Below are 15,031 nucleotides of genomic sequence, written 5' to 3'. Positions count from 1 at the left end.
TATTTAGTTTTGGTAAATAATGTTCATAGTAAGTCAGATCTTATTAATGTGCATTATTATTTGCTTATATTTCAGAACCACATCCAACTTCACATGTAACGTCAAATACAACTTTTTTTTTTTTTTTTACAACTTGTAAAAAAATCTTCCTGGATCTCAAAGTCAGACATCTCTGGTCCAAGTTCTTACCGGACACCTTACAGTGGGCCAGTGTTTCAATAGTTTTTACAAGCCTATTGCCTATATTTTTGTAATACAATAAACACTGTTACACTTTTTTGAAATTATTTCAGCTTGTGTAGGCCTGTCAGTGCTTACTGAACATATTGAACACACTTTTAAAAATGTCGCGATAATACCGAAAACCGTGATAATTTTGGTTACTATAACCATGAGGTTAAATTTTCATACCTTTTACATTCCTAGTTGCATGGCTAAAAAGCCTAACACCAGGGCGTCTACTGTCAAGTAAGCGAAATACCACCCAACAGGGACCACTGACCGCGTAACTCCATGTGAACATACTTCAGTAACAGAACGTGGAAATTACTCAAGCAGTAAGTTTATCGCGAAAGAAAGGATGCACCTCAGTACTGTGACCAAGCCTGGGCTGACGGCTTTGATAAATACACTGGATAAGCGGTACAACATGCCCTCCGCACATATTTTAGCCAGGTCACCATACCAAAGCTAACGTTACACCAAAAATGTAAACAGAGAGTCGCAGCGGAACTGAAAAAAGGAGTATTTTCCGCTGCTACAACCGACGTGGTCAAGCCATAGGATCACTGCAGCTGGCACTGCCATACTCGTTGTGCACATATTTAAAGACTGTCCAGTAATGTTAACAGACAGTGTTTAAAAAGTGCTTTTCTGCAATCTGCGCTTTAGTAAGTGTGATTTCTTACTGACTTTAATATTAATGTTTACACCAGGCTTATTTGTCAGTGCTTTATGTTGTCATGGTAATTATTACATGTCATTGTATTACAAGGCTGGACGTTCAACAAATCAGTCACTGTGATTTAAAGTAGTTTATAAATAAATGTCAATCACCTAATTTAATCAATAGAATAACAGTAACGGTTTGTTTAATCCATCTAATATTGTGTTAGTCATACAATCAATTTTTTTTTCTTTGTTAAATAATACAGCAGATAATGAGCTTAAAAAATAATAACATTTTAAATCGCAATCGCAATATTGGTGAAAAAAATCGCAATTAGATTATTTTCCAAAATCGTTCAGCCCTACTGGATGCCAGTTTGTAATGTTTACGTGTACTCATGTGAGTCAGCAGTCAGTCTTTATGCTGTGTGTAGTCAGGAATTTCAGACTGACGTCTGAGAAATCAAGTTTAGCAAAGGAGACCTAAGAACATTTTTAAATGAACTTCAATAACCTGGTTACTCTGAAATCTGTGCAGATGGTCTACAGTTACATTTCTTTACTACCTCCTTCCATAATACAAAAATGGCATATTTTAAATGTGTTGGGTGATTTGATGCTGCAGATAAATATATATGTAAACCTATTAAAAACAGACTAGAACTGGAAAAATTAACACTCGCTTACATGCATAGCAGTGTGTATGGTCTTACCCCGGTTAAGTGAATAACCGGGTTATGCCAGTTCTCCCCGTATACATGAGCTGGAAAAAATGTCGGGAGTAACTCTAACTCCGGCACAGTAGGTGGCGCTCTGCCAACGTACAACTGGTCAGAATAAGGCTTTGACCTTTTTCAAAATTATAACATCTTGGACAACTTGGTCTTATGCATCCATGCTTGAAAAGTGGGGAGAACATGGACGGCTGTACTAAATGAGTTATCTAGGTATGTTAACCGGGTTGTGAGAACTCTGATTTTAACCAGGGTAAGGTGTTTACATGGCGTTTGTGAAACCGGGGTATTGCCTTAACTCGAATATAATCGTTTTTTTGAACTGCATGTAAACACACTGGTTGTTCTATGTTGCCATTTAGCATTGCTTTCTCTTTTAGAGCCAGGTGTATGATATATTATTTCAGCCTTGCTGCATTTTAATCTGTTCTGGTGAATTTGTACCCCTTTTCCCTTGTCATGACACATGTATTCTAAATGATTGGCTTTGCAATTTTTTGCCCTGCTATTACACTCTGCTGTTTATAATTTTTAATCAGACCCGAGGCTTCAAATATAATGGTGCCTCCTCTCTGCCTGCCTGCATTGCTGGTTTAGATTTATTATCTTACTGGGTATTGCTGCTCAACCCTCTATGCCCTGCCTTGGCCTCTCAACTTTATCACAAGTATGCAAATTAGGATATCTGTGTGCTCTTGCAAGTAGGGCCGGTGCGTTTATGTGTGATATGCAAGCTTTGTTGCTTCCTGACCTCTCTGAGGTTTATATAACTTCTAGCCAACCAGCCGGCCAGACTGGGCAGGCAATGCCATAATCAGCTCTGAAACTTGACACCATGCATCACCCCAACCTTCACCCCACCACCCACATGTACCAACACACAAACACACACACACACACACACACACACACACACACACACACACACACACACACACACACACACACACGCACATTTACAAACAAACATCCTTGGGAAACCTGCTGCGTCTGTGGCCACATGGTGATAGGCTGTCTCATTCACACACTTTCCCTGATCACCTCCCCCAACACCAATACACTATATTTTCTCTCTCTCTCTCTCTCTCTCTCTCTCTCTCTCTCTCTCTCTCTCTCTCTCTCTCTCTCTCTCTCTCTCTCTCTCTCTCTCTCTCTCTCTCTCTCTCTCTCTCTCTCTCTCTCTCTCTCTCTCCCACCCACCCACTCCTCCCTCTCTGGCTTGCTCGCTATGTCAAGTGTTCTGACTGGTTGCATCCGGCCTCATCAGCCTGTCTGTTTGGAGGCCTGCCAGATAAGGGCGGGGGATAACTAAGGGTCAGAGGTAAACAGGAAGTCAGGCGGTCCTTGCTGTGGGCGGAAGGGGAGGGCTCAGTGGAGGAGGAGGTGGGGGAGGAGCTGGGTGAGGAGTTTGGATTGCGTGTGTCAGGAGCATGTGGGAAAGCTGCCAGCCCAAACTGTCAGTAGGTCTGAATTTAAAGTGTGCTCTTTTATTCTGCTTGTCTATCATTCCTTCTCTCTATTGCCTCTTTCTCCTGGGATTAAATGGCTTTGAATATTTTTCTGGGGTGTTTACTCAGTGGTCAAATGTGGAGGTTTTTTGTGTTTATGTGACTGGAATGCACAGCTTTTTGGTTGTGACGTGAGGCAACTTCCTTGAACTTGTTAACCTTTGACTAGCGGAGAAGGGACAGCTGGGTGGTTAGACTACCACAGTATCTCAGGGTATAAAAGTACTTCCTCTCTTGAGGAAGACTGCATGAAACAAACTTGTGAATTAGCCTCAGTGTAGTGTGCAACACAGGAAATTAGAAAAGGCATGAAGGGGTAATGACCCCTTTGCCCTTGTGTTTACAACTGACACAGTGGTTGTCGTCTTGTGGTAAGAGAGAGGGATTGTCTGAGGAAATCTTGGAAGAAAACATCTTAATACGAAGGAAAGCTTGAATAAAGCTAGCAAGAGTAAAGCTAGTTGACGTTATTGTACCTGCAATATGTTTGTCCTACTGTTCCTCTTGATATGTGGTTTCTTTACCACAGTTTGACTTTGACAGAAGTTGGCTTACTGGTTACTGATTTGTAAGTTTAGCAAACGTGTGTGTCAGTAGGAAATCATTTGCTAAGTTGCCATGGACGCCTATGTTGCAGGTCCAGTCTTTGTCTGTTGAGTGTGGTGCTTGTGTTTTACAATACTCTTTCTTTTGACGGGGCAATTGACTGACTTAATTCACTGTCTACTTTAGAAGAAGAAAGTCCAAAGTTGAAACTGGTACTGTATGTCATAATATATCATCACTTACTGTGTAGTGAGTCAAGCTACAGTACCTTCTTACAGGCTCACAAAAAGGTAAATGTAAATAAACGGACGAAAAAATTATATTGATTGTAGGGTTCACCTAATCAATCGCCTGTTCAAAAAGTCCTCTTCATTATTGACACATTTCTGGTCCTCAGTTTGCCCATTTCGTCAAAAGTGTTCTATTCATTTATTTCTTCTAACTTGCTTCATAGTGCTTTGCAAAAACGTGTTTTTAATCTTGAGAATTATTCAATAAATGTCATACAGCAGTCATTTGAGAGCAGAGCCCATCTTGGTATTTCTGTGCAGGTTTCCTTGGCTTAGAGGAGAAAGTGTGGCTAGACTCCTACTGTATACCTATCATTAGTGTTGCCACACACCACCACCCATCAAAACCAGTGTAGTCCCTGCTACCTTAATGGAGCTTTTTATCGTGCAAGCAGGCTGTAGTAGCTGAAGCTGTAGTTCAAAGTGCCTTCACTTTGCTGAATGGGAAATTATTCACAGAAATCAAAGCTTTGGATGATTGTTTGTAATATCAATTTTGTTTAGCTTTTTTACGTAGTACCCTCGGTAATAAAGTACTCATAGTAGGTTTCCAAATTTGAAAGCCTACACATTTGTAATGTTTATTCAACTATTAAACCAACTTATAACATTAATTTAAACAAAATTCTAAGAGAGATACAACAGATCCAAAAATAGTATCCATAAGGTGACCTGTTATCACTGCCCATTGTGTACCATTGTTGTGTAGCAGACATATCTTTGAGGGTATTATCTGTTAAGTGTTTTAAATTAAATGTGAGGAATTGCAGTCAAAATGTTACACTTTAATTGATGTACAACTGAAAATATGACATTTCACTGTATACAATCTCAGTTTAAGTGAAATGTAATTGACTCAGATTTGAATAAGTCTGGGTCTGATTTTAAAAAGAAGACCCATTTGAGTGCATAATTTTTGTGGTGATTTGCAGCGAATCGTCCAGAAGGTATAGATGCACACTTCCAAAACCCTTTTTAATCTGGGGTTATTGAAGCAAACGGTTGAGATAAAATCTTATCAACAGTAAAGCGTCTTCAAACTTGCAGGTGCAGTCTGAATAAAAGCCAGGAGCCGTTAAACTGTGAAAGTAAACTGAACATGAAATGGCTGACATTGTGATTAATAAGCTAGTTATGTCACCAACTGGTTTTATTTTAGCCAACCTTTTCTATTAAAACTATTGTACTTTGAGTAAGTGTTGAAAAAGGTATGCTAAAATATAAATAAAACTAATGTGCCCACTGTGTTGTAGTTTTACACAAAGAAGACAATTTTACTCTCAAGAACATCAGGTCTCATAATCGCCATAATCAGCTCTGAAACTTGACACCATGCATCACCCCTACCTTCACCCCACCACACACACACACACACACACACACACACACACACACACACACACGCACATTTTGCACATTTACAAACAAACATCCTTGGGAAACCTGCTGCTTCTGTGGCCACATGGTGATAGGCTGTCTCATTCACACACTTTCCCTGATCACCTCCCCCAACACCAATACACTATATTTTCTCTCTCTCTCTCTCTCTCTCTCTCTCTCTCTCTCTCTCTCTCTCTCTCTCTCTCTCTCTCTCTCTCTCTCTCTCTCTCTCTCTCTCTCTCTCTCTCTCTCTCTCTCCATGAAATTAGCTAGTGTTTCTTTTCTGGTCATGTTTTTAAGTACAGTTGCTTTCATGAGCAGCATTAACTTTTCTTTATTTTTTTTTTATTTCTTTGTCATCACTTGCTCTTTGTCCTTTCTGTGTCACAGCTTGGCAGTCACTCTGTCACATTGATTGGCTGTACAGAGCTGAGTTGACTTATAAATGTGGACGGCCACAAGTGGATGAAATACAGCTACTAGAGCTGGGCAATATATCGATATTATATCGATATCGTGATATGAGACTAGATATTGTCTTAGATTTTGGATATCGTATTAACGTGATATGACATAAGTTTAGTCTTTTACTGGTTTTAAAGGCTGCATTACAGTAAAGTGATGTACTTTTCTGAACTTACCAGACTGTTCTAGCTGTTCTATTATTTGCCTTTTTCCCACTTAGACATTATGTCCACATTACTGATGATTATTTATCTAAAATCTAAGTGTGAAGATATTTTGTTAAAGCACCAATTGTCAACCCTAGAATATCGCAGCAATATTAATATTGAGGTATTTGGTCAAGAAAATTGTGATATCTGATTTTCTTCATATCGCCCAGCCCTAACAGCAACTGAAGGACACTGAAGAAAATCCAGTCCATCTCTGACAGCAACAGCTGTGGAGTAGTGTCTATTTCCTTGTGTCCACCAAATAATCAAATACTCATAATCTCATAATAATAATCTGACAGAATGGCATCTTGCCCATGTTTTAATTAATAATACATTTAACAAGGCAAATGGTGAAAACAGTTTGTTTTCCGTTACATTGGTGAAACATTTGTTACAGAGGGTGCGCTGTGCATTTGGCACGTTGCGTACTGTATGTGCAACGCTCTGTACAATCTCCGCTCTCCTCCATGGTTTAGATGTATTTTTTTAGATCTGTGTATGATGCATTTTTCTACTTATTTCCTGGTTCTCCATTTCAAACACAATTTCTATTATTTTGACTTACCAGAAACCCCCAGCATTTTAACCCACAGTTTTAGAATATTTTGTTATTTTATAAAAATTCTCCTTATATGAATGGGTTAAAGTTGATCCTCTTCATTATGGTTTGTTTTTGGGTGGGAGAACGCCTATCTGCCTGGCCTCTACCATTCCAACGGAGATTTATTCCACAGACACCTCTCACACTGAACAGGAGGTAGAAATCAGACCATGAACAAAAAAAAATCCTTACTTCATCATATCCTGAAGGCTGCAGGTCGACTACGCACCCGCTCTGTCTTGCTTGTGTGCAGATGTACGTAGTTGCCTCTGTGTGTGTGTGTGTTCCTTTTTGTGCAGGCATTGGCCCTGCTCTCCCTTTGCCCTGCTTCAATAATGAGGCAGTTGTAAAGGTCTTGCTGTATTTCCTTCCACCTCATGCCTTCCTCTTTCCTCACCTCGCTCTCTGTCTCTCTTCGCATCCTAAGGGACTTCCTCTCAGCTCCACTCTTTTTTTGCACCGATGTTCCCATTAATGAATGGCATCATCCAGCGTGCTTGTTTTGCACAGTTCAGCTTCACTTCTCTGCCTGGTGTCTGAACTGCTGTGCTGTCTCTGATTCCGAAAGCACCGCGTCATTACTCGGTACAACCACAGTTAAAAAACAGCCTCAAAGAAGAAGGTTCGGGATTTTGTATGTGACACATCATGTGAAGTGCACAAAAAAATAGAACTGTTCAATATGCAAAACACATTTAATTCCTCTGGGGTAGATGAATCATACAGCATCTGCAAACTTGTCACTTCTTTAGAGACCACCTGTCCTACTTTCAAGTCCATGTTTTTGGTTATTGGGAGAATAGTCTTGTTCAAAGAAACAATCAAATACTGTTAAATAAGTCATGGTTAGTGATTAGTTTAGATTTGTGAATGAGGAGACCCCATATGTATTTCAAAGCATTATTTCAATTTATTACAACATGGATCTTATTTCCATAGGTTTGGCCATTGTTTCTATTGGTTATGATGACATTGTATGCAGTAGTACTTTCTGAGATCTGGGAAGCAGGCAACATCTATTACTTTTGTACTCTGTTTTCCATAACAATAAGGGACTGTTGCTGACATTACTGGTGTGGCCACTTTTGGTTTTACTTTCACATTTAGTGGTTTAGATAATCTGGTTAAACTGTTGGCTTTTATTTTTACAACCTCTTTGATCATCTGAATGCTTGTGTCTCTTTCCCTGTCAGACTTCACTGTTGCTTTGTGGTCTACAAAAATAAAGTCCATGTTTTAATAAACTAGAATTATCATTTGCTTGCAAAAGCTTTTCTAAAAAGCCTGAGCAGAAATTCCAGTAAGGCACTCATCTCTGTGAGAAAATGACATGTTCTACTGATGTTTTCTATCAATTCAACAAATGTTTATGTGAAAAGACAGAACTGACAGTAGCCTATGTGATAGCTACACAAGTCACCTTCCCAATACCTTGACTACCTCTGAATAGATTCAAGACCAAATATTTTATTTAACACAAAAGAGACCTGCATTGAGAGCAGTGCGTGTTTGAACAGCAAAGGGTGCACAATGGCAGTGCTGGCATGTAAAATTCGGGAGTCGGCTACTTATTGTGAAGGGTGTCCCTCTGTGGATGGATGGCCTCTTCCTTTCACGTTGACTCATGCTCGCTAGTGCGTGCACACAGTGGTAGCCCTTAAAATATCATCTTAAATCTTGCTAAGTGACTGCCCACTGAGCTGACACTTAAAGATACAAGAAGGGCAGATGCCCTAGTTAGAATCACTGTCTGCTCTTCTCAGTCATCGGGCCTAATTGACACAGAGCTAGGCTATACTCTGTATTCTGCACAATCCTCAAACCCAAGTCACAGCTGTTTATTTTACAGGGGTTCGTGAGAAAGTGAACATCATGAGGATGCCAAACCAAGACACAAAACCGAGGTCAGGCTCCATAAATATCACAACTTGTCACGTTGTAATGCGAATTGTTTCTTACTTATCTAACTTCATCTTTGTATTGTCCTGATGTTAGTCAAATGCAGAAAAAACATCCTGGTATTTTCACTAGACTGATTCAGATAGGACAGACTCTTAAAGGTGATGGCAACAGTCTTCTGTCTTTACCATGGATTCCTGCCCTCTCTCCTCACAGTCACCCCCTAGTGTTCAATTCGGTCCTAGCCAGATATAACTAGGTACAACATGCAGCACTTGTAACACTTCACATGTATCGGTCTGCACTCATAAACCTTGTTATTAGCAATAGGAATGGCTGTCTGTGCTGAACTTGATTAAATAAGGGAGTCAATTAGCTGACTGCATAATGGCAAACTAATAGTCTGTTTTTGTTAAAGCCTGTTGGATTGGAGTTGATTGGGAGTGCAGCGGGGCTGTAGTGGTGAGACCCTGCTATAGCTGGATCAGTTGGTTAATTGTATCCAGTGCCCTAATTGCTGTATTTGCACCGAATTAACTTGTTAAGATTATTGTGTGTGTTAGAGAGGGAATATATATATAAATTAATAAATGTGTGTGTAAAAGGATTGATTCTTTTTTTTTTTTGTCTGCATTTGTGATTATGGTCCTTTTTGAGCTTTATGTGTGTCAATGTTTACTATAAATATCTCAGACAGACAGTGTTGTATTGTTGACAGTGGTTAAAGGCGAATAATAGAACAGCTACAACAGTCTCGTAAATTCTAGGGATGCACCGATTGGGAAATTCTGGGCCGATACCGATGTTTAACATAACAACTTGGCCGATGCCGATGTTTTTTCTTTTTGTTATTTATTCCTTCTTTTGTGCCACGGAAACATACAAGTCTTTTGGCTCTTGATCACACTATCCTAGAATGAGCACAAATTCAATCAGACCAATTTATATAACAAAAACAACCTTTAATGTCACTTTCTGGTTGACATTAGTTATAACCTTATTTATGACAAGTTCTTTTCTGAAAAATAACATTCAAAAACCTTTGACTGCTAACTAATCAATGAAAAGATTGTTTCAGTACATTGCCCAACAAAATTATTTGAGTGGTTTTAGCCTGATAAACAAAAACTTACTCAATGAGATTATTTTCATGGCCCAATAAAAAATATTTTTCTGATAAATAAAAAACAATACATCAAGTGTAAATGCAAAAACAAGTGAAATAAATAAATTATGTTATTAAAATAAATAAATTGTTATTCATAAATACAAACATAAATAGGGATGTTGTGGATTTCGGGGAGACAGACCTCGGCAAAGTGACGCTGGCTCGGCAGCGTGTAGCGTGGCTCCATAAACTTCATCAGACTCTGAAAACCCACGTCCTTCACTACAGAGAAAGGCTGGTCATCTAAAGCGATGAACTCCATCACCTTGTTTGTTATTTGTTTCGCTTTGGCGCTGTCTGGAGGCAGCTGTTTGGCTTTCTCAAACGCCGTGTCAATTGAAGTCTGAGTCTTACCGGGGGTTTGCGCTTTCTTGGCGGCTTCATTTTTCCGTTTTTGGTCAGCTTGCAGGTAATCGCCGTACACCGCCTCGTGCCTGCTTCTCAAATGTCCAATGAGATTTGTTGTGTTAAATGACTTTCTAACAGCCCCCCCTCTTGAAATTTCAATGGAACACGTATTGCAAACTGCAAAACGCTGATCTTTCTCTGAAACTGTAAAATATTGCCACACGACCACCATCTTCTTTGTTTAATCTAAGTTACTGAGGAGAGTGCGCGGGTGCCCTCTTCCGTCTCGGTCTCTCCCCCCGCCCAAATAAAAAGAGGGAAAAAAAGTTTCTCCTGAGCACAGCGTTCATGACACGTATAATCATCAGCAAATGTCATTTTTATTCCCCGATGGCCGATGGCAGTTAAGGAGGCAAATATCGCCCGTTACCGATGTTCAGCCGATGCATCGGTGCATCCCTAGTAAATTCAGAAAATGACACCACTTTACTGTAATGCAGCCTTTGAAACCAGGAAAAAGACTAAACTTACCATGTAACGATATTACAATTCTTCAAAATCTAAGACGATATCTAGTCTTATATCACGATATCGATATAATATTGAAATATTGCCCAGCCCTAATGTACAGTATCAGTACAGTATCATACTGTATGTTTTTATGTTAAATTAGGCTGACAATTTCAAAACGACCAATAGTCACTACCGGGTGCCAAACTGAAGTTAGAAATTAAATCGTTGATTTTTAGTAGATGTCTTTTTCACGCTCAAAAGGACGTTAGATGAGTTGAATTAACGTTTTTTTCCCCCCCAATAACAAAACACTTGAAGTTTTTACATTGTGCTTGTCTAGTTTGCAATCAATAATTCATTTGAATTTGTTATTGTAGCCAAGAGACTACATCACAATACCATTATGTGTTCCCGCATCTCCCTGCACAGTTCATCTGTTCACAGTGGATCAAGCCAACCTGTAGTAATAATGCTCTGTTAGACTTTCAGTAGCTTTTCTAGAGGGCACCATGCTCGGCCCAGCTACTGTTCTCTAAGCCCTGAATAAAGGATCATTAATGCATGGTGCTGTATTTAATTGGTTGAGGAAGCATTGCTGTGCATCTTGTCTCCTTTCATTTATCAACCCTGCCGCTGCCTAACACTCTAGTGTGGCTGCAAACTGGCCTGAAGCCTAAGGCCTAATTAGAAGGACCTAATCTTTTCGCACCTAGAGTTAACGGTGCAATCAGTGTATCATTAACAAAGCTATAGGTATGAGATCTGGGGATGTTAGGACAAGGTGTTTTTGTGATGTTTTTATTTCTGTAAGAAACACTGAAGGCCAAGCCTATCTTTAGTAAACAGCACTGAGAAACATTATTAAGGAAGTGTCTAAGGTTCAACCAAAGTTGGAGGCAAAAGTGATCAGACTTTGTTTATTGTTTTTTGTCATCTATAGTATTTTGTGGTAGAGCTGTAGAAGAGGGCACTGGTCGTATGACATCCAACACAGTCGGCTGCAACACAGCGTAGCACTCACAAATTAACAGCTGATTAGCAAAGTCATTTTTCTGATCTGTAAGACTGCGCATGAATGCTACATTCTGGGAGCGAAAAATACTATATTCATTCATACCTTTTGAGTGGGAAGCATTCTTCTGACATTAAGATTGATCAAAATTGCTCCCAGCAAGCAGCGGTCTTGCGCAGTCTTACATAAAATAAAAAATACTTTGCTAATCAGCTGTTAATATTTGAGTGATACACTGTGTTGCAGCCGACTCTCAAGTGTTGGATGTCAAACCACCACAGATCAGTTCTGAACCTGTGAGAAATGCTGCTCGCTGTCTGATGGATGTTCATTCATTTTGAATGAGATCCTATGGTGCATTATTTTGTTAACAAGGACTGTTTTTTTATTTTGATTATTGATTAATTGATTAGTTAGATGACAGAAAATTAATTTGTGACAGTTTTGATTATCTATTATGATGCATTCATGCATCCCTTTCATATCATATAAATAAAAACGTTAAGGATTATTGGCCACTGACCAAAGAAAATAAACTTGACTAGACATTGGCTCAGCTTCTGGTTGCCTTTTTTTAAATGTGTTGACATTTTGCAGATAATAGCAGGAAAAACAAAGGTGTTGGCCAGAGAATTTGAGCTAAAATGTTATCAACCCAAAAAAAAAAGAAAATATAAGATTTCTAACAGGGTCAGCAGCTAGAGAACATTATCCAGGATTTTGTGTGGATTTGATGGCTTGCTCAAGGACACTACAGCAGGGTTATTCCCCAGTGCAAGCAGCATTATGTAAACCAAGTAGGGTTTTACCCCTTAATTGCAAATGTTTAAAACTGAAATAACCAATAACCAGATCAAACATGTGCATTGTCTACAGCAGTATAGGTGCATAATAGATCAAAAGGCCTTTTTATATGATAATGTTGCTATTAACACTGGATGACATTATATTCCAGTTGGCTTTGGGTTTCATCTCTGAGTATGGGAGTAGCAGCTAGCTGTAGACTCTGAAGCATCGGTGGGTGCTAGCCATCTTGTCATTTTCAGTCAGGGCATTGCTAGCGCTCAACTCTCATTTCCCTAATGGTGAGTTAGTGGAGACTCACGGTAGTACAGGCAAGAAATGAGAGCAGTGGCGCACTAATACAGGCTCTTTGATGAGGTAGTAATGGAGTGTTCAGAGACAGACACCTGTGCCTCTGCAGCCACCCTACCCCTCCCTCTATATCTCCCTCTTTGGACGCGCGCACACATTTTTTTTTTTTTTTTTTTTTTTTTTCAACTCTCTTCCTTTCACCAGCTCTGCTACTCCCCTCCCCTTCCTCTACTTCTATTCCCTCCCTCATCTGTCCTTAAAGGTAGCCACTCCCCCCTCATACAGAGCCGCCAGGCTTCTTTGCATATTAACTGTTTAGTGGCAAAGGAGCAGTGGCTTCATGCCATGTGTCCGTTGAAGCATATGTATGTTGTTGACTATTATTCTCTTTTCCTTTGCCATCTCTCTTTGCTCTTGTTTCGATACACGCACACAAACAAACCTTCCCAGCGAAAAAAAATTAAACATTTTAAAAATGTTTTATCACTAACAGCAATGTATGGTAACTAAGTATTTCTGTTTTAAATAAGATGTTATTTGATGTCTATCACATCTTACCTATTTTACCCATCAAATAGTCTGTAAGCAGTGATTTATTTGGATAGTAGATTTTAGAGTTTCTTTAAGCATAATTTTTCCACCTTTTACAATGGAAAAGCCATTCTGCACTGTTGCAAGTGCAAGGGCTTGCATAATTATTTGCACTTAAGGCAGGTGCAGTAATGCAGGGCACTGTTTTGTTGTCATTTTGTCTGTTTGTGACAGTTTAGTAGAAACCATTTCTTTGTTAATTTGTGCTTATGAGTTTTAACACCAATTGCACTGTTGATGTGCTTTTAGTACAAAGCTCATCCTCAGGGACTGTACCCTGGTGGGCATTATCTGACAGTGGATTTGATTAGCTTGGAAAGGACACTGTTGCTCAGCTCCCGGTAAGCGTGTGGTCTGCTTTAAAGTCCAAACTCCAAGGCCTGGCATGGCAGGTGGATCTGATGCCTGCAAGTGCACACACTTGGAAAAGACAGTCATTGTTATGCACACGTGGTAGTCATCTCTGTCTCTGTAGGCGATATAAAGCTGTAAAATGTAAAATGACACAAACCACATACAGATATATAGTGAGAGATTTCCACTGTCATTCCTGTGTGTTGGCAGTTGTCATCTCACTAAACTGATAACCTCCCCTTCTCTACCTACACACACATTCACTCACAAATACACATTTTAAACAAGGCTGTCCACACCATTCCAGTTGGTCAGTTGCATATAACTTTATTTAGGTTATCAGTTTAACATGCAATGTAAAGCCATATTGTGTTGTAGCATACACACTCTCACCCACATATTTCACACCATACTTGAATAAACCTACAACAAGTACTGTAGTTTGCTTTGGGCTGTGATAGATCAGAATGGAACACTATGTTAAGTCGTACTAAAGTTCCTGCCTGGAGGTCAGGCTCTTGTCATAGAAGCACACAAAAGATATTTCATATTTACCAAAATAACACATTTTTGTTGTTATTGCTTATTAAGATTTTAGTTTTATTTACTAATCCTTTTAAGTCAATAGCATGTAAACCTTAACTTGTCAGGAGATACAGGGTATCCCTCAGAAAATTTGTTAGTTAAGGTGGTAGGGTTGCCATCAGACTGGGGGGGGGGGGTTTATACACGGTACTACACACTACACTTAATATTAAATTTAAATAATATATAATTAATAAATAACCAGCTTTTTTAAAATAACAGTTGCAGTGTGCAATGTTAAGCTCATTAAACTACTTAAAAAAAAAAAAAAAAGCTATGAGTTTTACTCGCATTGCTCCCATTTCCTCCGTGACACGCTCTCCAAAACCAACAGCTGTGAGATAACAGAGCTCAGCCCATAGCTTCACTCACTCCAGCAGATAGTATGCGTGAAATAAAAACAGGACACGTAATTTCACTGTGTGTAGTGTTAACTACGCTAACTAACCGTGTGTTGTGAACCGCGTGTAGTGATTAAAACAAACCGACAACGGCTGTGTCTCAAAGACCGGGCAACAGCCGGGACGTTGAGAATCCACGCGCGAGAGGTGATGATAGTTCCAGTCACTTCGTCATGTATTCACTTCGTTGAAACGAGAAGAAAGCCTCACTGATGTGAAGAACAGGACAGAGAAACATATATAAATGCTCTCTGCCTGCCATATGCCAACGCTCCGTTAAGTCCACTCACCCTGTCTCTGCCCGGGCATGCCCCAGCTTGCCGCACATTTGTTGACAAACTATGATGCGCACGCGACGGTGAAATGGCGATTTATCCCTTTTTAAATGTAAATAAATGACAGTTACACTCACCGCCAGCAAATGCTCTTTCCGTTGTGATT

General features: G+C 39.5%; 1 protein-coding gene across 9 annotated transcripts in view; it reads left to right on the top strand.

The window, feature by feature from the left end:
• chd9 (chromodomain helicase DNA binding protein 9) overlaps nucleotides 1–15,031 on the top strand; it is an 84,606-nt gene that overhangs the window by 11,006 nt on the left and 58,569 nt on the right. Inside the window, exon 1 of one of the 9 annotated variants that reach the window (XM_031281499.2) lies at nucleotides 2,983–3,078. The exons of 7 other annotated variants lie outside the window; for them this stretch is intronic. Coding sequence is in view for 1 of the 2 variants with exons in the window: in XM_031281497.2 (XP_031137357.1) it covers nucleotides 3,053–3,082 (30 nt within the window). In the remaining variant the exon portion in view is untranslated. Of the gene's footprint in view, nucleotides 1–2,982; nucleotides 3,083–15,031 lie in introns of those variants that run through there. One more of the 9 variants, XM_031281497.2, reaches the window with a different exon arrangement.

This window comes from Sander lucioperca, chromosome 3, assembly GCF_008315115.2.
Source record: "Sander lucioperca isolate FBNREF2018 chromosome 3, SLUC_FBN_1.2, whole genome shotgun sequence".
NCBI lineage: Eukaryota > Metazoa > Chordata > Actinopteri > Perciformes > Percidae > Sander > Sander lucioperca.
This window is presented reverse-complemented; position numbering and strand designations above follow the sequence as displayed.